The sequence below is a fragment of the Macaca mulatta genome, chromosome 5 (genome assembly GCF_049350105.2).
Source record: "Macaca mulatta isolate MMU2019108-1 chromosome 5, T2T-MMU8v2.0, whole genome shotgun sequence".
NCBI classification, from domain to species: domain Eukaryota; kingdom Metazoa; phylum Chordata; class Mammalia; order Primates; family Cercopithecidae; genus Macaca; species Macaca mulatta.
This window is the reverse complement of record NC_133410.1, coordinates 50,259,116-50,279,560: the sequence shown is the minus strand read 5'-3', so window position 1 is coordinate 50,279,560 and position 20,445 is coordinate 50,259,116. Positions and strand designations below refer to the sequence as shown.

The 20,445-nt window shown below is 41.2% G+C and overlaps 1 protein-coding gene and 1 pseudogene across 3 annotated transcripts in view; one reads left to right on the top strand and one right to left on the bottom strand.

Moving 5' to 3' along the window:
• Nucleotides 1-20,445, bottom strand: part of ABRAXAS1 (abraxas 1, BRCA1 A complex subunit) — a 24,485-nt gene extending 4,040 nt beyond the window's left edge. Inside the window, exons 1-7 of one of the 3 annotated variants that reach the window (XM_078003412.1) lie at nt 20,328-20,445; nt 17,546-17,636; nt 12,881-16,191; nt 8,141-8,207; nt 6,135-6,328; nt 4,975-5,094; nt 3,056-3,140 (exon numbers count right to left, since the gene is read on the bottom strand). In XM_078003412.1, coding sequence (XP_077859538.1) covers nt 3,056-3,140; nt 4,975-5,094; nt 6,135-6,283 — 354 coding nt within the window. In that variant the 5' untranslated portion in view covers nt 6,284-6,328; nt 8,141-8,207; nt 12,881-16,191; nt 17,546-17,636; nt 20,328-20,445. The remainder of the gene's footprint in view (nt 1-3,055; nt 3,141-4,974; nt 5,095-6,134; nt 6,329-8,140; nt 8,208-12,880; nt 16,192-17,545; nt 17,637-20,327) is intronic. The other 2 variants (XM_015138386.3, XM_028848454.2) reach the window with 2 other exon arrangements.
• LOC100423264 (brain mitochondrial carrier protein 1 pseudogene) lies at nt 13,799-14,666 on the top strand (annotated as a pseudogene).

Here is a 20,445-nt window from a genome sequence, read left to right as displayed (position 1 = left end):
GCAAATCTTATGCTCTAGAAGACATCTAAATGCAGGAGCTATAGGTTGGCTGTTTTCTGGCCTGCCAGTGGATGAAGAAACAAAAACGTCTGGAAGGATAACAATGTGCAGACAGAAAGTTCTATTGGCTTTCTAGCTCCTGGTTACAATTCCTTCCTAAAGTTCAGCTGCTTTCTGCTTATAGTTCTTATGATATACCTCTACGTTACATTCCCTATTTTAGCCCAAGTTGATATTTTTCCATAACATTGCTCTCTGAAATATATTGCCATTAAAAATAAAGAGGCCAGGCATGGTGGCTCACACCTGTGTACTTTGGGAGGCCGAGGCAGGTGGATCACCTGAGGTCTGGGTTTCGAGAGCAGCCCGGGCAACATGGCAAAACCCCGTCTCTACTAAAAATACAAAAATTAGCCTGGCATAGTGGTGGGTGTGTGTAATCTCAGCTACTTGGGAAGCTGAGGCAAGAGAATCGCTTGAACCTGGGAGGCAGAGGTTGCAGTGAGCCAAGATCGCGCCATTGCACTCCAGTCCGGGCAACATACTGACACTCTGTCTCAAAAAAAACAAAAAAAAAAAATGCAAAAACAAAACAACTAAAGAATATGTAGCAACAGGAACAATGTTTGATGTATCAAATTTTTTAAAAATCATGACACAAATTTATGTCACTGTGACTGTCAACTATATCAAAGTATACATATATTAAGGAAAAACTGGAGCACATGGCAGAGTGAAAATAGTTATGTTAACATAGTGAGAGTCCAGGCTGGATGTGGTGGCTCACACCTGTAATCCCAGTACTTCAGTACCTTGGGAGGCCAAGGAGGGTGGCTTGTTTGAGCTCAGGGGTTGGAGACCAGCCTGGAAACATGGTGAAACCCTGTCTCTACACAAAGTACAAAAAAAAGCTGGGCATAGTGGTGCACACCTGTGGTCTCAGCTATTCTGGAGGCTGAGAGAGGAGGATCACTTGAGCCCAAGAGGTGGCGGTTGTAGTGAGCTGAGATCATGCCATTGCACTCCAGCCTGGGCAACAGAGCAAGACACTGTCTCTAAAAAATAAATAAAAGGGTGAGATTCTGGATGTTTTCACCATCTAAAATTCCTGTTTCATATGAAAAAAGTAGTGTAATACGAATCAAAATATTTTAACTGCTTTTCTGTTAGTGTGCTCTACTGATGAGTATGGTGGCTTAGTAAGGAGTATGGAAATATACTCCTTACTAAGATCTCCAACTGGGGAAAGCATAGTCGACTTAACAGCCCCAGCTTTGGATCTACCAGTGTGTTTGCTCTTAAGCCACACTTCCCCTGGGCTGTTCCTAGCCAATGACTAAGCACAGTGCAGGTATTAGTGCAAGTCCATGCCTATAGAACAATTTTTGGGCAACTTTGCTCAAACACTCCCCATCAGCCTAGTGGAACTTCCTTAAAATGGCACTGCAGTCTGAGGCTCTTCCTAACTACTTGTCCTCTTACCCCCTCTCCTTTCGCAGGGGTCAGACTTGCAGTGTTGTCTGAAGGCTCTTCATGCCTGTTATTGCTTCCTCTTCTTTATCCTTCTCAGGTCCAGTAAATCTCCTGCACTTATAATCCCATCTTGACATCTAGTTCTCAAAGGACCTGAACTGACACATGAAGTAGAACTGACACATGAAGTAGAGGGAAGTATATACTGTTATCAAATATACTTCCCTCTATTCTGTAAGAAGGATTATATATCCCTGCCTATTACCATGTGATGTGTTCAGGTCAATGAAATGTGAGTGGAAGTGACATGGCCATTTTAAGCAAAGTTTTCAGGGCTGTTGTGAATTTCCATTAGCTTTTTTTTTTTTTTTTTGAGATGGAGTCTTGCTCTATCACCCAGGCTGCAGTGCAGTGGCACGATCTTGGCTCACTGCAAGCTCCACCTCCCGGGTTCACACCATTCTCCTGCCTCAGCCTCCCGAGTAGCTGGGACTACAGGCGCCCGCCACCATGCCCGGTTAATTTTTTTTGTATTTTTATTTTATTTTATTTTTTTTTTTTTTTGAGACAGAGTCTTGCTTAGTTGCCCAGGCTGGAGTGCAGTGGCCCGATCTCGGCTCACTGCAAGCTCCGCCTCCCGGGTTCACGCCATTCTCCTGCCTCAGCCTCCCGAGTAGCTGGGACTACAGGCGCCCGCCGCCTCGCCCGGCTAATTTTTTGCATTTTTAGTAGAGACGGGGTTTCACAGTGTTAGCCAGGATGGTCTCGATCTCCTGACCTTGTGATCCGCCCGCCTCGGCCTCCCAAAGTGCTGGGATTACAGGCGTGAGCCACCGCGCCCGGCCTTTTTTTGTATTTTTAATAGAGATGGGGTTTCACCGTGTTAGCCAGGATGCTCTTGATCTCCTGACCTCGTGATCTGCCCACCTCAGCCTCCCAAAGTGCTGGGATTACAAGCGTCAGCCACCATGCCTGGCTCCACTACCTTTCTTACTGTTTGCCTTATGCCATGAGAACATGTCCCAAATAAGGGCTGCTCCTTCAGCCTGGATCCCGGATGAAGGTGACATTCAGAAAAGGAATAGAGCTACAGCCAAGATATAATGTGAGCAAGACCACACCATGGTTGTTGTAAGCCACTGAGATTGCAATCTTTGTTACTACGGCTAAAGAAATACGTCTCAGTCAATGAAGCTAAAGGAATAACAACATCTTGTTCAACAAGGGACAGCATCTATGATGGGGTCTCACAAGATTATAATGGAGCACATATAGAAAGCTGATATACAGCACGTGATATTGGCATTACAGATCAAATAGGGGAAATGATTGATATTCAATAATTTGGGGACATTTGGTTTTCCCTGTGAAAACTAAAAAGTAAAAATACAGGTTTGTTTAAGTATATGTTTGCACAATGATGAAATTGCCTAATGATACATTTCTCAGAAGGTATAGCCCTCGTTAAGCAACACATAACTGTATAAATCTAATCAAGATATCAGGTTATCCCTAAAAAATGTCAGTCATTAACTCGATATGAACTCTATCTAGAAGTGAAGTGTTTGATCTGTTAACTTACCTTTAATTCCTCTTGTAATGAAGCATACATTTCATTTATCTTATGTACCTCCTTTAAGGATCCATCTTCTTCAAAAAATTTAGAGCTGTAAAAAATTACCATTTCCTCAGGCAAATACACAAAACTCATTTTCATGATAAGGTGAAAAACTTATTGTCAAGGAGCAATGGAAGATTCTTTTTACTGGTTTTGTAGGAACCATAATTTTGTCAATCTATGTGTATGCAGAAAAACCAACCACAAAACCTACTTCATTGATCTTCACATTAGCAAACATTTTAGCCTCCTAAGTACTATTGACAGGTCTCCCAAAAAGGCGAGGATGGGCAGGGGATGGGGGAAGATTGCATAAAAATAGGTAAAAATTGAAGGAAGGAAAAAAGGTCTCTATTGGCAATGGGAACCAGAGTCAATTTTTTAAATATTTTACTGAATTCAAGTTACCTTTACTTGAAAGAGACATCATTATTTTATTATCCATGAAATAAGGAAAAAAGTAATTCTAAGAAGGCATGACTCGTAAGACATCCCAATGTCAGAGATAAATATGAAAAAAGTGCATCTCGCCAGGTGTGGTGGCTCACGCCTGTAATCCCAACACTTTGGGAGGCCGAGGCGGGTGGATCACCTGAGGTCGGGAGTTTGAGACCAGCCTGACCAACACGGAGAAACCCCATCTCTACTAAAAAAATACAAAATTAGCTGGGCATGGTGGTGCATGCCTGTAATCCCAGCTACTCAGGAGGCTGAGGCAGGAGAATCGCTTGAACCTGGGAGGCAGAGACTGCAGTGAGCTGAAATCATGCCATTACACCCCAGCCTGGGCAACATGAGCAAAACTCCGTCTCAAAAAAAAAAAAAAAAAAAAAACAGGAAAATGTGTACCTCAGAATCAAAGAAATATGGTATTCAGTTTTTAAACTGGTAGCACTGTGGGGACACAAAAGTAAGTAAGTAAAACCTAACCCCTTAATCTCGAAGTTTACACTCTAGTAGGTATCCTATACTACCAGTATTGCTGTTTTTGACATTACTTCTTTAATGGCCACAAAGAAAGTTATATCTAAGCAGCCTATAGTATGAGTAAGTCTTGGGTGAAGTCTGATTTTTACAAATATCTAATTTCGAAGCCTTTAATCTGAACCACTGCCTTAGAAAATTATAATTTTTAGGCTATATACTTATTCTCACCTAGAATAGATACGCTAAAATTAACAGGATATGCAACAAGCTCCTCCCAGTACTTTTTTTTTTAAATTTCTTTTGTAGAGATGGGGTTTCACTGTGTTGCCCAGGCTAGTTTCCAACTCCTAAGCTCAAGAGATCCTCCTGCCTCAGCCTCCCAAAGTGCTGGGATTGCAGGTGTGAGCCACCATGCCTGGACTAACCACCACCTTTTTTGTATCTTGTAAGTAGACAAGCACTAACAGGAGGGGATGAGGAAGGTAAAAACAGCCTAGTTGGCCAGGTGCGGTGGCTCACACCTGTAATCCCAGCACTTTGGGAGGCCGAGGCGGGCGGATCACGAGGTCAGGAGATCAAGACCATCCTGGCTAACACAGTGAAACCCCGTCTCTACTAAAAAAAAAATACAAAAAAATAAAAAAATAAAAATAAATAAAAATTACCGGGGTGTAGTGGCGGGTGACTGTAGTCCCAGCTACTCGGGAGGCTGAGGCAGGAGAATGGCATGAGCCCAGGAGGCGGAGCTTGCAGTGAGCCGAGATCGTGCCACTGCACTCCAGCCTGGGCGACAGAGCGAGACTCCGTCTCAAAAAAAAAAAAAAAAAAAAACAGCCTAGTTTACTTGAGTAATGGATTAGTTTTCCCTTTCATTTTTATTCTGCTGTTGTTTGAGAAATAAGAAAATTAATTTCAAAGGTGAATAGAAGTTTTGTGAGAAAGCAGTTGAATCTTACCTGTGTGTTTGTACTGCTCGGCTAAAACCAGTGGACATACAGGAACCTGATACAGTTTTATAACCTAGTTGTTCAGACATGCCCAGATTGGCAACCACTAAAGGTACCCTGTGAAAAAGTCTGACAAAATAAAACTTTATAAATTTAGAATGAAAAGAAAGATTAGTATCTACCTGCTAGAATAGACTACTTGTCCCCTACAAGATTTAAAAAATATGCTCCCCAAAACCCATTCTTTACTGCTTATCCAAAATAGAATTTACTGACTTGAGACAACTGCTTTTTTTTTTTTTTTTTTGAGACAGCGTCTCACTCTGTCTCCCAGGCTACAATGGAGTGGTGCAATCATGGCTCAATAATGCAGCTTCAACCTCCCGGGCTCAAGCAATCCTCTTGCGTCAGCCTCCCAAGTAGCTGGGACTACAGGTGCCCATCACCACACACGACTAATTTTTAAGTTTTTTGTAGAGATGAGGTCTCCTTATGTTGCTCAGTGATCCTACTGCCTTGGCCTCCCAAGTGCTGGGATTACAGGTGTGAGTCACCACACTGGGCCCAGGTGACATGTAAAGCTGTGAAATGTGCTTAGTATAATGGTGTGGAAAAGCAGTTTAATGGCTCCTTGGATTAGTACATGTGTAAATAAGGCAGTATTAACATTGAGATTTACCCTATCTTCCATGAACAATAAAATTATTCTTAGTTGGTACTCTTTTAATGTAATTCTCATATTCTATGAAAATGTAGTTTACTATATACAACCTATAGGGAGTCCCTGGTTAGACTCATTTTAGTGGACCATCAAGAGCTACTTTGTTTCTTTGCTCAGTTATAGAAAAGCTACTCAAGTATCTAGGCTTAAATTCTAAATTATACCCTTTATCAATCAATATAAAGTTTTTTTCCACCTTAAATAGTAAATAAGAGCAAATCTTCAGTGCCAGAATACAAGTCATCATTCCACACTAGGCTTCTAATTTCCTTATCTGACCATTATTTTCCCACCTATAAAGTAACAGATGGTAAGATCTACTTCTGAGGGTTATTGTGACAATCTGATGCGACAATATATGAGAACACTTTGTAAGCTGCAAAAACTACTAAATACTAGATATATTTTTCTATTAGTTTAATACAGCCAATGACTGGCCAACATTTACCCTTTTTGAGGTTTATATAAGGAATGTTCCAGTCGATGAGTAGAGCAGCTTTCTGTTATTATACTTGGTGTTAATAGCAGAAAAACAAGGTCTTGGTTTGAAAAATGCTCCTGCAAGTTTTTGTGAAGCAGCCTCTCTCTAAACGTCATGATCTGATCTGAATGACGACGGAATTTGTACCAACCTACCACATTCTGAAATACAGAAAAAAAAAAGAATGTACATCTTAATAGTTACAATATGTCTTACTACTATAATTAAATAAAATAAACAACCTTAAAATGGTTTTCTTAATATTTAGAAAGATTTTGGGCATATATAAACAAAGAATACACTTAATCATATGCTTAAAAAAATATACAAACTGACTTACTTTCCATTCATTTAAAAGCGTATAATTTTGATCAATATAGATTAAAAGGGAGAAGTAAATTCTTGACTTCCTGTAGTTTCTTTTATGGCATTTGCTATCTTGCAATCTTAATCTTTAGTCAAAATTTAAATGAAAAAAATATCAATGCCAATGATTCACTTAAAAGGCAATCACTCCCTGAAAACAAATTAATTGCCTGGATGGACACTTGGTTTGTTAAATAAGTTAAACTGAACCCTACAGCTTTTACCTAAAATTTATATGGGAATGATATCACCTACCTGACAAAATTGGTTTCAAGATTAAGATCAGATTAAAGGGTTTTGTAAACTACAACATACTAAGCAAATGTGTTTATATTACTAGACCTTTTTTTAACTCGGAAAATAATTCTCCTTTACTTAAGACAAAGAGAACACCAACCACTTTGCTTATAGATCTATGAGTTTCAGCAACTAAATTTTATATCTGCACATTTAAATTGAGGAAATTAAAATTAGTTTTTAAAAATAAGGTATTTTTATAGGTACATTTTTAAATACTCAAATTGATTGGGGGGGGGGAACAATCATTTTCAGCCAAACACATTTTTTGAAAGAAACATCTTTTTTTTTCGTTTTTTGAGACAGAGTCTGGCTCTGTTGCCCAGGCTGGAGTGCAATGGCATGATCTCAGCTCACTGCAACCTCTGCCTCCCGGGTTCAACTGATTCTCCTGCCTCTGCCTCCTGAGTAGCTGGGATTACAGGCATGCGCCACCACACCCAGCTTTTTTTTATTTTTTTATTTTTTTTTATTTTTAGTAGAGACGGGGTTTCACCACGTTGGTCAGGCTGGTCTGGAACTCCTGACCTTGTGATCTACCCTCCTCAGCCAACCAAAGTATTGGGATTAAAGGCGTGAGCCACCGCGCCCAGCCAAGAAACATCTTTCAATTAATCTATTTTTATTTTCAAATCAAAGTTTTAAGAGAAAAAGTAGTGCCTTGAAAAAATTTTGTATTTGGGGGAAAAATCCATTTTGATCATTCAACAACTTTTAACCAAACATGAAGTATGTTGTAGAGGATCCAAATTCAGTGCTATATAGGAAACATCCCTGCAGTATCTATCAAAAATAATAACTGAGGCCAGGCACAGTGTGTGGTGGTGAGTGCCTGTAATCCCAGCTACTCGGGAGGCTGAGGCAGGAGAATCGCTTGAACACAGGAGGCAGAGGTTGTAGTGAGCCGAGATCATGCCACTGCACTACAGCCTGGGTGACAAAGCCAAGACTCCATCTCAAAAAAACAAAGCAAAAAAACCCAAAAAACTACAGCCAAGTAAAATAACAGAACTGATTAGGTCACAGAATAAATGGTAGCGGGAAGGGGTATGGTGGAAACACAAGAGAAAGAGATAAATGTTAATTATATTAGTCAAAGGATGAGAACAAAATTAATATTTTTAATTACTAATTTTATTTTCAGAGCAACCGCTTTGAATTTCTGGGAAGAACAAACCTTTTCTTACCGACTTTACAGGATACCATGGTGTCAAACACTGCTTAAAAATTCTGTCAAAGTACTGTGTGTTTTTAAGAACCAAAAACAAAGCAAGTAATACCAAAAAAAGGAAAGATAAATTAGAGAATACCTTTTTGACATTTGATAATATTTTCTTCAGTGCTTGCTCGTTTACTTCACCTGAAGAATTATAAAAGCTGTAAAAGCCAAAATTAAAGGTATTTCAAATATGCTAAAAATATAAATAATTTTATTAGTATTTTAAATTTTAGTTATTCCTAACCCAATACCCAAAGCCCATATACCTATTTGCTCGTCAGATGAAGTCCTAAAACAAATAGTAGAGAAAGTTCTCAAATTAACTGACTTAAAGTGGTAGAAACATAAAGTCCATAAAGCAATGAAAAGGAAAAAGGTGTAACTTAGGAGACAAGTTTTGGGAATCTTTTTTTTTTTTTTAACCTAAAACAATAAACTATCCATGAAATACAGGTATTATAATGTAAGTTCACATAGCCGGTTCACAATTCATTCAGTTTACTCATTTATATTTTTTACAACATTGATACATATGAAAGAATGTATAACCAGTAATGAAGCACAATAACAAAAGGTCAATTTATTATTCACTGCTAGTTACAAAAGCTATGTATTTTAGGAGGTGGCTGGGTTTTTTGGGCTGGGGGAAGGGAATAGGTTTTGTTTGGTTTAGAATAGTAGTCTTTGTTCAGGAGCTGGAATATCCAAGATGTAGGAAGAATTAAAAGATAAAAGAGTCTACTTCCAGCTTTCTTTCTCTTCCAATAACAGAGACTGCAAATAATATTTTCTTCTTTTTACCATTCATTAAGATCAACAATATTTTCTATGATGGTTAAATATGTTATACAAAATCCTTTATAAATAATTTTTGCCAGGGCACAGTGGCTCACACTTGTAATTCCAGCACTTTGGGAGGCTGAGGGGGGTGGATGGCTCAAGCCCAGAAGTTCAAGACCAACCTGGGCAATGTGGCAAAACCCTGTCTACAAAAAAATACAAAAATTAGCTGGGGCGTGGTGGTGTGTGCCTGTAGCCCCAGTTTCTAGAGGGAGCGAGGTGGGAGGATCACCTGAGCCTGGGAGGCAGAGTTTCCAGTGAGATGAGATGGCTCTACTGCACTCCAGCCTGGGCAACAGAGCAGACTCTGTCATCTAATTGTATTTCCAGTATTTGCCTACTTACAGTTCCAATATCAAAATACAAGAAATTATTCTCTAAATACAAGAATTTATTCCTATATTTCCCTAGAATGGTCCACTTCTGAGCTCAAATCCGAGCATAAAGCAGTATATTAGGGTAAGATTAGCAACAGGATAACAGTGCACATCATCTGTGGAAGCACTAGGTTTATGTGAAGTTTCTGGGGAGAAGATGAATGGGGTGGCATTTTATGTAGAAACTGATGTATCATGCAGAAGTCATGTCAAACTGCATAATTTTTTTTGAGACATGGTCTCGCTCTGTCACCTGGGCTGGATCTCGGCTCACAAGCAATCCTTTCACCTCACCCTCCCTAGAAACTGAGACTACAGGCACGCCAACACACCGCGCTAATTGTTTTGTATTTTTTGTAGAGAGGCAGTTTCGCCATGTTACCCAGGCTGGTCTCCAACTCCCTGAGCTCAAGTGATTCAGCCACCTCACCTTCCAAAGTGCTGGAATTATAGACGTGACCCACCTGCATAATTTTTTAAAAAGTGACTTTAAGTTTCAGAAGCTGGGCACAGTGGCTCACGCCTATAATCCCAGCACTTTGGGAGGCTGAGGTGGGTGGATCACTTGAGGTCAGGAGTTTGAAACCAGCCTGGCCAACATGGCAAACCCCCATCTCTACAAATACAAAAAAGAAAAAAAAAGCCAGGTGTGGCGGTGCACACCTGTGGTCCCAGCTACTCATGAGGCTGAAGTGGGAGAATCGCTTGAACCTTGGAGTTGGGAGGTTGCAGTGAACTGAGATCACAGCACTGCATTCTAGCCTGGGCAACAGAGACCTTGTCTAAAAAAAAAGAAAGAAAGAAAAAAAACTCTATCTATCCATCCATACACTAAGTTTCAGTAGGCTATTTTGGAGGTACTTCCTCCAGATTTCTGAGGTAACCAAATCAGTGTATTTCAGTGGAAAAGTCTGCATCACAATGTATTTAGTGCAGGGTTAACACACTTTCTGTAAAGGATCGTATAGAAAATATTTCAGGCTTTGACAGCCACATCCAGTCTCTATTGCATATTTTTCCTCCTTTTTTACAACCCTTAAAAAACATAGTAAACAAGGCCAGGCATGGGTGTCTCACACCTGTAATCCTAGCACTTTGGGAGGCCGAGGCGGGCGGATCACGGGGTCAAAAGATCAAGACCATCCTGGCCAACATGGTGAAACTTTGTCTCTACTAAAAATACAAAAAAATTAGCCAGGCATGGTGGCACCCGCCTACAGTCCCAGCTACTTGGAGGCTGAGGCAGGAGAATCACTTGGACCCAGGAGGCAGAGGTTGCAGTGAGCCAAGACTGCGCCACTGCACGCCAGCCTGGCGACAGAGCAAGACTCTGTCTCAAAAAAAAAAAAAAAAAAAAAAAAAACAGTAGTAAACAGTCTCAGATTGAGGGCTATATAAAAATACATCATGGGGCTCTATTTTAGCAACCTCTGTATCAGAGCAGGAAGAGGAAGAAACTGCATAGTATGATGCTGGATTAGAGCTCAAGAAATCCTTATTCTTCTAATTTTTGCCCTGCCATTAACTAGATCTGTGGCCTTGGTTAAATCATGAACTTTTCAGGCCCATTATTGTGTTGTTTAATGACATATGCAGTTACCCTCTCAATGAGAAGTATTTCACATGCCTCTCCTAATGCCTTTCCACTCTGCTTTAATCCTGTAAGAGCTAAAAGACTCAGGCATTGGTTTCTCATCACTGAAATAGATGGTTTCTTCACGTCTCAGCCTCTATTAAGTTAGTCTAATTATTAATGTGGTTGAAAAAGGTACTGAATCACTTTTTGCTCCTCCTTTAAATCCTTTGTTGGTCCAGAAGATCCTTCAATAAAGTCCTTTTTATGAGTCTCCACTAAGAGTTCCTCAGTTATCTAACAAATATTTTTGCATATCCATTACACATAAGGCAGTGTAGAAGCTATACCTTTTCTTGGTATAGCAGTTTAAGACCACGCTAAGCTCCTTTTTTCTGCTCTCCTCCTACAGTTATTTCTCACCTTAACCATATGCTCCACTGTAATTCTTACATAACTTTAAAGATGTGTATAGTACGTAGTCTGTAAGATAGTTATGCTGATCTTTTTCTTTTTCTTTTTTTTTTTTTGGAGACAGGGTCTTCCTCTGTCACCCAGGCTGGAGTGCAGTGGCATGACCTCAGCTCACTGCAGCCTCTGTCTCCTGAGTTCAAGTGATCCTCCTGCCTCAGCCTCCCCAGTAGCTGGGACTACAGACGCATGCTATCACTCCTGGCTAATTTTTGTATTTTTAGTGCAGACAGTGTTTCACCACGTTGCCCAGGCTGTTTGTGCTGATTTTTCTTGCATAGTTTATATAAATCATAAAACTATTTCATTAAAATTACACATTGCTATGGTTACATGATTACATGTGTTTGCTTTGTGAAAATTCATTTATTTGTGTACTTTTCTACGTGTACGCTATACTCAATAAAAAGCTAAAAAATACATAATGTATTAGAGTTAACAGTACTATGACTATCTGTAGGACTGAGTGCAAGCGTTCATCCTAGAAAAGCAATAGGAAACAGGTTAAAGAACATAACCAGCTGAGTGCAGTGGCTCACGCCTGTAATCCCAGTACTCTGGGAAGCCGAGGAAGGAGGATGGCTTGAGTCCAGGAGTTTGAGACCAGCCTGAGCAACATGACAAAACCCTGTCTCTACCAAAATACAAAAATCAGCCGAGTGTGGTGGCTGGTGCCTGTGGTCCCAGCTACTTGGGAGGCTGAGGTGGAGAGGGTCACCTGAGCGCAGAAGATGAAGGCTACAGTGAGTTGTGTTCACGCCACTGCACTCCAGCCTGAGTGACAGAGTGAGACCCTGTCTCAAAAAGAAAAACAAAGAACATGACCAGCTAACAGATAAAAGATAACACTAAAAAATATAAATAAGGAACCAGTTGCTAAAATATGCTGAAATAAAAGGATAGAAAAAAGGGCTGCTATTGATGATGTACAAGAACACTTCATTTACTGAGTTTATAATATGCAATGAGGTGACTGGGTGTGAGAAGGAAAAGCAATTCTCAAGGTAAACTGGTGCTTGGGAAAGGTAATGAAGATCAGCTTAAAGTAATATAAATACAGAGAAAGAACTACTAGGGTGGACAATACACAAGTGATTTTTTTCAGCTATTTAAAAAAACCTTTCCAGGCCGGGCGCGGTGGCTCAAGCCTGTAATCCCAGCACTTTGGGAGGCCGAGACGGGCGGATCACGAGGTCAGGAGATCGAGACCATCCTGGCTAACACGGTGAAACCCCGTCTCTACTAAAAAATACAAAAACTAGCCGGGCGAGGTGGCGGGCGCCTGTAGTCCCAGCTACTCGGGAGGCTGAGGCAGGAGAATGGCGGGAACCCGGGAGGCGGAGCTTGCAGTGAGCCGAGATCGCGCCACTGCACTCCAGCCTGGGCCACAGAGCGAGACTCCGTCTCAAAAAAAAAAAAAAACAAAAAACAAAAAAAAAAACCTTTCCATTCTACTCAGTACCACCATGTATAGGTGATAACTAAGATAATCTGTTAGTTTTAAAAACTATTTCACTTGCAGAGAGTAATTTTCACAATGGATCATTTACTTACTAGCACTACTACTTACCTAAAAAGCTGATAGCATGGAATATATTTCTGAACGTCTGGAAGAAAAGGATTTTTTAGTTATGATTACATTAATTCAATTCACAATCATTTGAATACTGCATATTGAACCTTTACCTCATGCCAGGAAGTATCTCACCACTGATCATCTGATGTTTATCCTCACAACAAATCTGAGACATATACTATCATTATTCCCCTTTCAAAGATGATATAACAGGCAGAGAGAGACAAGTGGCTTGCCCAATCCAGTGGTAGGGCCAGAGTTCAAAACCCAGAACCTCACCTGGAACCACAATGCTATATTTCCTCTAAATAATGGTCTAACAAGTCCAACACAAAAGATAAATTCAAAGTTGCCACATTTTCACTGAGTTCTAAAAATGCTGTGCTCTAAATTTACCCAATTAATAAAATCACCTGTTAAAGGAATTTAAAATGATGAAAATCTTCTTAACCAAAGCAATGGAATAATATGTTGATGTTGGATTTTACGTGTTTAAACATCTGTGATAATCCAACATTTAAAATAATTTGAGCAAATACCTTAGAGCTTAGCACTGTACCTAATACCACAATGTAGTTGCTCAGTAAACATTTGCTTAATTAAATCGAATGCCTAGAACTATGTTAGACACTTTGGGTGGCACGCTAATTTCAATTAGGGGGAAAAAAATACGCTCTAAGGGCTTGCTTTTATTTTTTAATTTTTAAAAAATAATCTTGTATTGCTATAAAGGGCTTGCTTTTAAAACTCAAGTGTCTGAACCAAAAAAAAAAAAACTACAGTAAAATTATAAACTACAGGGTTTCAATGCTTCCGGGTTGGCACTGCAGTGGCATTTCTGACTGTGGGAGCCTCAGTTTCCCAGTCGCCTGATGAACCTGAGCAGCAGCAGCAAAGTACCACAGCCAAGAGATGCCTGATCTGAATTGGAAACCCTTTGTATATGGCGGCCTTGCCTCTATCATTGCTGAGTTTGGAACATTCCCCATGGACCTTACCAAAACACACTTCAGGTAGGTTCAAGGCCAAAGCATTGATGTCTGTTTCAAAGAAATAAAATATAGACGGATGTTTCAAGCTTTGTTTTGGATCTACAAAGAGGAAGGTGTATTGGCTCTGTATTAAGGAATTGCTTCTGTTTGCGAAGACAAGCATCATATGGCACCATTAAAATTGGGATTTACCAAAGCTTGAAGCAATTATTTGTAGAACGTTTAGAAGATGAAACTCTTTCAATTAACATGATCTGTGGGGTGGTGTCAGGAGTGGTATTTTCCAATATAGCCAATCCCACCGATGTTCTAAAGATTCGAATGCAGGCTCAAGGAAGTCTGTTCCAAGGGAACATGATTGGCAGCTTCATTGATATGTACCAACAGAAAGGCACCAGGGCTCTGTGGAGCGGTGTGGTTCCAACTGTTGAGCATGCTGCCATCGTTGTGGGAGTAGAGCTACAGTCTATGATATTACTAAGAAGTATTTAATATTGTCAGGAATGATGGAAGACACAACTTTAACTTGCTTTGTTTCCAGCTTTACGTGTAGTTTAGCTGGAGCTCTTGCCTCTAATCCGGGTGATGTGGTAGGCACTCGTATGATGAACCAGAGGGCAATCGTGGGATATGTGGATCTCTGTAAGTGTACTTTGGATGGTATTTTAAAGATGTGGAAACATGAGGGCTTTTTTGCACTCTATAAAGGATTTTGGCCAAAGTGGCTTCGGCTTGGACCCTGGAACATTATTTTTTAAATTACATATGAGCAGCTCAAGAGGCTTTAACTCTAAGGACTGAATTATATGTGAGCCCAGCCCTGCCAGCCTTTCTACTGCTTTTCCCTTTTCCCGTGTTCTAATGTATTTTGGCAAAGTTTTAAGTGTTTACCAAACTGTTGGTCTCCTAAGGGCCTCCTGATGGAAGAACAGTAGGATGGTTCAAAGTTATTTATATGTTTGGGTTACCATGTTAACTTTTCCCTGAGAGAAAGTGTTAACATTGACACTCTAGCCTCAGATTGGTACGTTCTATGAAGATGGATACTGACGGATGACACTGAAAATGGCCTGCTTTCCAAATGTGGGTTAAATGTAATTGGTTGGGCCCCAGACTTGGGCTAGAGCAGAAGGCATAGGCCAGGGTGGTTACTGCTATATATGTTATAGACCTCGGTTCTCATTAAAGTATTTGTTGGCAGAAAAAAAATTATAAACTGCATTAGCATATGTATAAAACATATGACAAAAGCCCAGTTTCCTTAAGTAATGTGATTACAAATCACTAAAAGCAAAATAGTACAAATGCAGCCAAAGAATAGGATAGGCCTATCCTTTTCAAATAAAAAGGCCAAGAAAAAAAGTAAAAAGTGTGAAAAAATACTTAACCTCTTTTGTAATTACAAAATGCAAATTAAAATGCTATTTTTTCACTTATCAAATTGGCAACGATTAAAAGATTTGATAATACCTAGTGTTGGCAAGAGCATGGGGGCCGGGCATGGTGGCTCAGGCCTGTAATCCCAGCACTTTGGGAGGCCGGTGCGGGCGGATCACCTGAGGTCAGGAGTTCGAGACCAGCTTGGCCAACATGGTGAAACCCTGTCTCTACTAAAAATACAAACATTAGCTGGGTATGGTGGCAGTCACCTGTAATTCCAGCTACTCAGGAGGCTGAGGCAGGGAGAATCACTTGAACCCGGGAAGCAGAGGTTGCAGTGAGCTGGGATCCCACCACTGCACTCCAGCCTGGGTGACAGAGTGAGGCTCCATTTCAAAAAAAAATAAGGAGTATGGGGACCTAGGCACTTTTAGATACTGTGGAGAAGCCTAAAATGGCCTAAGTTTTCCAAAAGGCAATCAGCTAGTCTACCTCCAGGAATGTGACTTTCAAATATACACTCAAAGGCACAAAGATACGTACAATACTAAATGTTCATGGTAATACTGTTTAACAAAAACACAGAAAATCATTCTTAGACGGTTAAATAAATTATAAATTATGGTACATCTATACAATAGGACATATGCAGCCAGCAGAAAGAATGATGGGCCCAGTACAGCGGCTCATGCCTGTAATCCCAACATTTTGGGAGGCCATGACAGGAGGACTGCTTGAGCCTAGGAATTTGAGACATGATGAAACCTCATCTCTAATAAAAATACAAAAAATTAGCTGGGCGTGGTGGCACACGTCTGTAATCCCAGATACTCAGGAGGCTGAAGCAGGAGAATCGCTTGAACCCTGGAGGCAGAGGTTGCAGTGAGCTGAGATCGCACCACTGCACTCCAGGCTGGGAAACAAAGTGAGACTCTGCCTCAAAAAAAAAAAAAGAAAAATGATATTGTAGAGGATTATGCATTATGCAACACTGGAAAGTGAACATGACACAATATGATGCCAAACCTTTTATAAGGTACACTACCAATTTTGTTTAAAAATATATATACACATATAGAGAAAAACTATGTTAGACAATCAGAAAACTCCCTATACATTTTATTTCTCTTTTTTTTTTTTTTTTTTTTTTTTTTGAGACAGAGTCTCGCTTAGTCGCCCAGGCTGGAGTGCAGTGGCGCGATCTCGGCTCACTGCAAGCTCCGCCTCCCGGGTTCACGCCATTCTCCTGCCTCAGCCTCCCGAGTAGCTGGGACTACAGGCGCCCGCCGCCTCGCCCGGCTAATTTTTTGCATTTTTAGTAGAGACGGGGTTTCACAGTGTTAGCCAGGATGGTCTCGATCTCCTGACCTTGTGATCCGCCCGCCTCGGCCTCCCAAAGTGCTGGGATTACAGGCGTGAGCCACCGCGCCCGGCACATTTTATTTCTTTTAAACATTTTTTTCCCTATACATTTTAAAGTTTCTCCCCTGCTTTTCCCTGACAGAAAAGCTGCCACCAGCTATAACTGCTTTACCACCCACCCTTCAAACCCTTAGCAGCCTGGTCTCTTCCCCATTACACTCCAGAAATTACTGAGGGTTTTCAGTCATCTAATAATCCAATTACTGCATTTTCTCAGTTCTCATCTTCCAACTTTTCTGCAGCATTTAACATTTTATCTTTTTCCTTGGTCTTCCTATTGCTGGGTCATCTTCCTGCCAACTAAACAGCAAGTGTTTCATCCTTGTTTCCCTGGCAGTAATCTTATCTGCTTCCTAACTCTCATACTATTTCTTACTTTAGACCAGTCCATGGCCATAACTTTAACTGCAAAATGAGTACAACATGTCCTTTTAAATTATTTTAAAATCAATATATATTTCTTAATTTATTTTTCTTTTTTGAGACAGAGTCTCGCTCTGTTGCCCAGGCTGGAGTGCAGTGGCACGATCTTGGCTCACTGCAACTTCTGCCTCTCGGGTTCAAGCAATTCTTGGGCCTCAGCCTCCCAAGTAACTGGGATTATAGGCATGCACCACTACACTTGGCTAATTTTTATATTTTTAGTAGACGGGTTTCACCATGTTGGCTAGGCTGGTCTCGAACTCCTGACCTCAGGTAATCCACCTCAGCCTCCCAAAGTGCTGGGATTACAGGTGTGAGCCACCTTGGCCAGCATCTATATTTCTTAATTTAAAAACAATAACTTATGCTGACCCCTTTCAGCATACACTATCAAATATGGGAGACACAAATGACTCAAATATAGGAGAAATAAATAACTCACCAATTGTATAAACAACTTCAACATCATCCATTTGGGAATCGGTAATGCTATTCTTGGCTTCACCTTTTACTTCCCCAAGAAGAAAACCTTCCTATGAAGATAAAGAGGCAGTATATAGAATACACTGATAGAATTACTGTTCAGACACTTAACTAACCAGTATTTTCTGAGTATTTTACTATGTATACAAGTATGTGCTACCAGTCGGGGGGCACATGAAAGATCTGAGATGCTTCTAGTTTACTTGGGAAAGATGAAGAGTTAAATAAAAATGAGAAGAGGCCAGGCACGGTGGCTCACACCTGTAATTCTAGCACTGGGAGCCTAAGCTGGGCAGATGGTTTGAGCCCACGAGTTCAGTACTAGCCTGGGCAACAGGGTAAAACTCCGTTTGTACAAAAAATACGAGAAAAATTAGTTAGGCATGGTGCCACATGCCTGTAGTCCCAGCTACTTGGGATCACCTGAACCCAGGAGGTTGAGGCTGCAGTGAGCTGTGATCATGCCACTGCACTCCAACCCAGGCCATAGAGTGAAACTCTGCCTCAAAAGAAAAAAAGTAGAAATAAAGAGGAGAGGAAGGGAGAGATTAGCCTGGCCTGAAATAATTAGAGTTGGCCCTGGGGAGGCAAGTACAGATTAGACTAAAGCGGTGGGCAGTATTTGTGTAAGCAGAGCATGGAGAACTCGGCACACTTGGAAGCATATAAGACTTAAAGCCAGAAATGAGCACACACCGAGGAATGAGTAAAGCACTATGCCTTGGAGCAGAAGGAAATCAAAGGTAAATTAGAGCGAGCCAATAATGGGACACCCTGAATGACTACTCTGGATTTAACCACATGTGCTTCTGGGAGTTACAGAACGCTTCTAAGGTACGAAATGACATGATTAGTGTTTTCTGATTAAAACTCATGCACAATGTGAAAGATTAAAATTCAATTTCAGAGTCTCTTTTCTAAAAGGAGTGCTGTGAGCCCAATTCTTTTAATCTACTTGTATTCTGCCACCCCAGTGGTAATTCATCTGAGTTTTGGAGAATTCAATTTCTCTAGGTACACTTAAAGATCCAATGTGCTTGACAATGAAGATTATATATATATATATATATATATATTTTTTTTTTTTTTTTGAGAAGAGGTCTAGCTCTGTCGTCACCCAGGCTGGAGTGCAGTGGTGCAATCACTGCTCACTGCTCCTTTGACCTTCTGGGCTCAAAGCAATCCTCCCGCCTCAGCCTTCCAAGTAGCTGGGTCTACAGGCATGTGCCACCACACCGGGCTAATTTTTAAAATTTTTTGTAGACATGAGGTCTCCTTATGTTGCCCAGGCCGGTCTTGAACTCCTGGGCTCAAATGATCCTCCTACCTCCACCTCCCAAACTGCTGGGATTACAGGAATATTTTATATTCTTAATAATTAATAATGTTTTCCCCTAAAAGTAAAAAAGGATTATTTCCATAATGTGAGTCTTTACTGGAATCACGCGGGGGGATATCCAGAATCTAGTGTTCTTGATTTTGATACTCCCAAAGACGAACTCAGGGAAGGGAAGCAGGGGCAACCCAAGTGCACCCTATAAAGACTTTAGGAAAAAGATCTGAGAAACAGGGGCCTCCTTAGCACCCAGGTATTTCCCAAGGGCTAATCCTTTCAGCTACCGAGGAATTAAGGTCCCACTCTATCTACACTAAAGACATTCCAAAATAATTTCCACAGCTACACATATATTTTATATGGTCATATATTTGTTTTTATTAGGTATTAATGTGTAAGGTTATCTAAAATTATATACATAAAACATATCAATTCCGACTTTTATTAGGATTGTGCTAAAAAGCAATTTTGTAGTGTTTAGATTTCGTAGAGACCGGGTCTCACTAGGTTGTCCCGGATGGTCTCCAACTCGTGGGTTCAGGTGATCCACCCACCTCGGCCTCCCAAAGTGCTGGAATTACAGGCGTGAGCCACCGCGCCCGGCCTATATTAAGGCAATTTTGAGAGTAAAACAGGTGTTGTTATCTTAAAATGTACTTAGCAGAAATTACTAGGCATTGTTCAGCAGGGTATTCTCCGAATTGTACCACACAGCAGGGAGGTTATTTTAGATGCTTAGACGTTCTTTCTGCAAGTTACTGAAAGTACTACAGGACATTAACTACTTCCGAGCTCAACGTTTTACAGTGTTCCTTTAATTTCATAGAACTTTTAGAAAATAGGCAACGTACTTTTAAAAACTGTTTTACAAATTTAATAACGCAAATAAAAAGATATCTGATATACCAGATTAAGCTGTTCCATCCACTAACATCTATTTTTATTCCCTTACCATCCTACCATCTCAACAAACACGCACAGGCGCTGCTCTGCCTGACAAAGTCCGCCTGGCTTTGCAAACGCCTGTCGGACGTCGCGAGAAACGGAAAGTTTACCGCAGGCTCCGCAGAGCAGCGGGAAGACGCTCCATGAACTTTCCATCTTTTCACGCCCAAGTTTCCACAGCGAAAGGGGCGCCGAGGAAAGACGGGAGCGTGTGGGACACTGGTCGGAAAAGGGAAATCAACGGAGGATAGCAGAGGGAGGGCTAATGCTGGAGAAGACTTCGTGGGCACGAGGCACCTTAGGGACCGCTGAGGGGGAGAGAAGGCAGAGCCGCGACGGCAGGGAGGAGGGGCGGCGGCGTCGGGGGAGCGGGCGGGGGACCGGGGCAACAGCGGGGAGGCAGGCCGCGCGCAGGGCTCTCCCCAGGCCACGCCGGACCCCGCCCCGTCCCTCGGCTCACCGTGTCCGAGTCCGTGTTGAGGTGCTGGAAGGCGAGTGCGCCGAGCACAAAGCCCGAGAGCACTGCCGACGTACTCTCCCCCTCCATGCTACCGTCGCCTCCGGCTCCACAAGAGGAC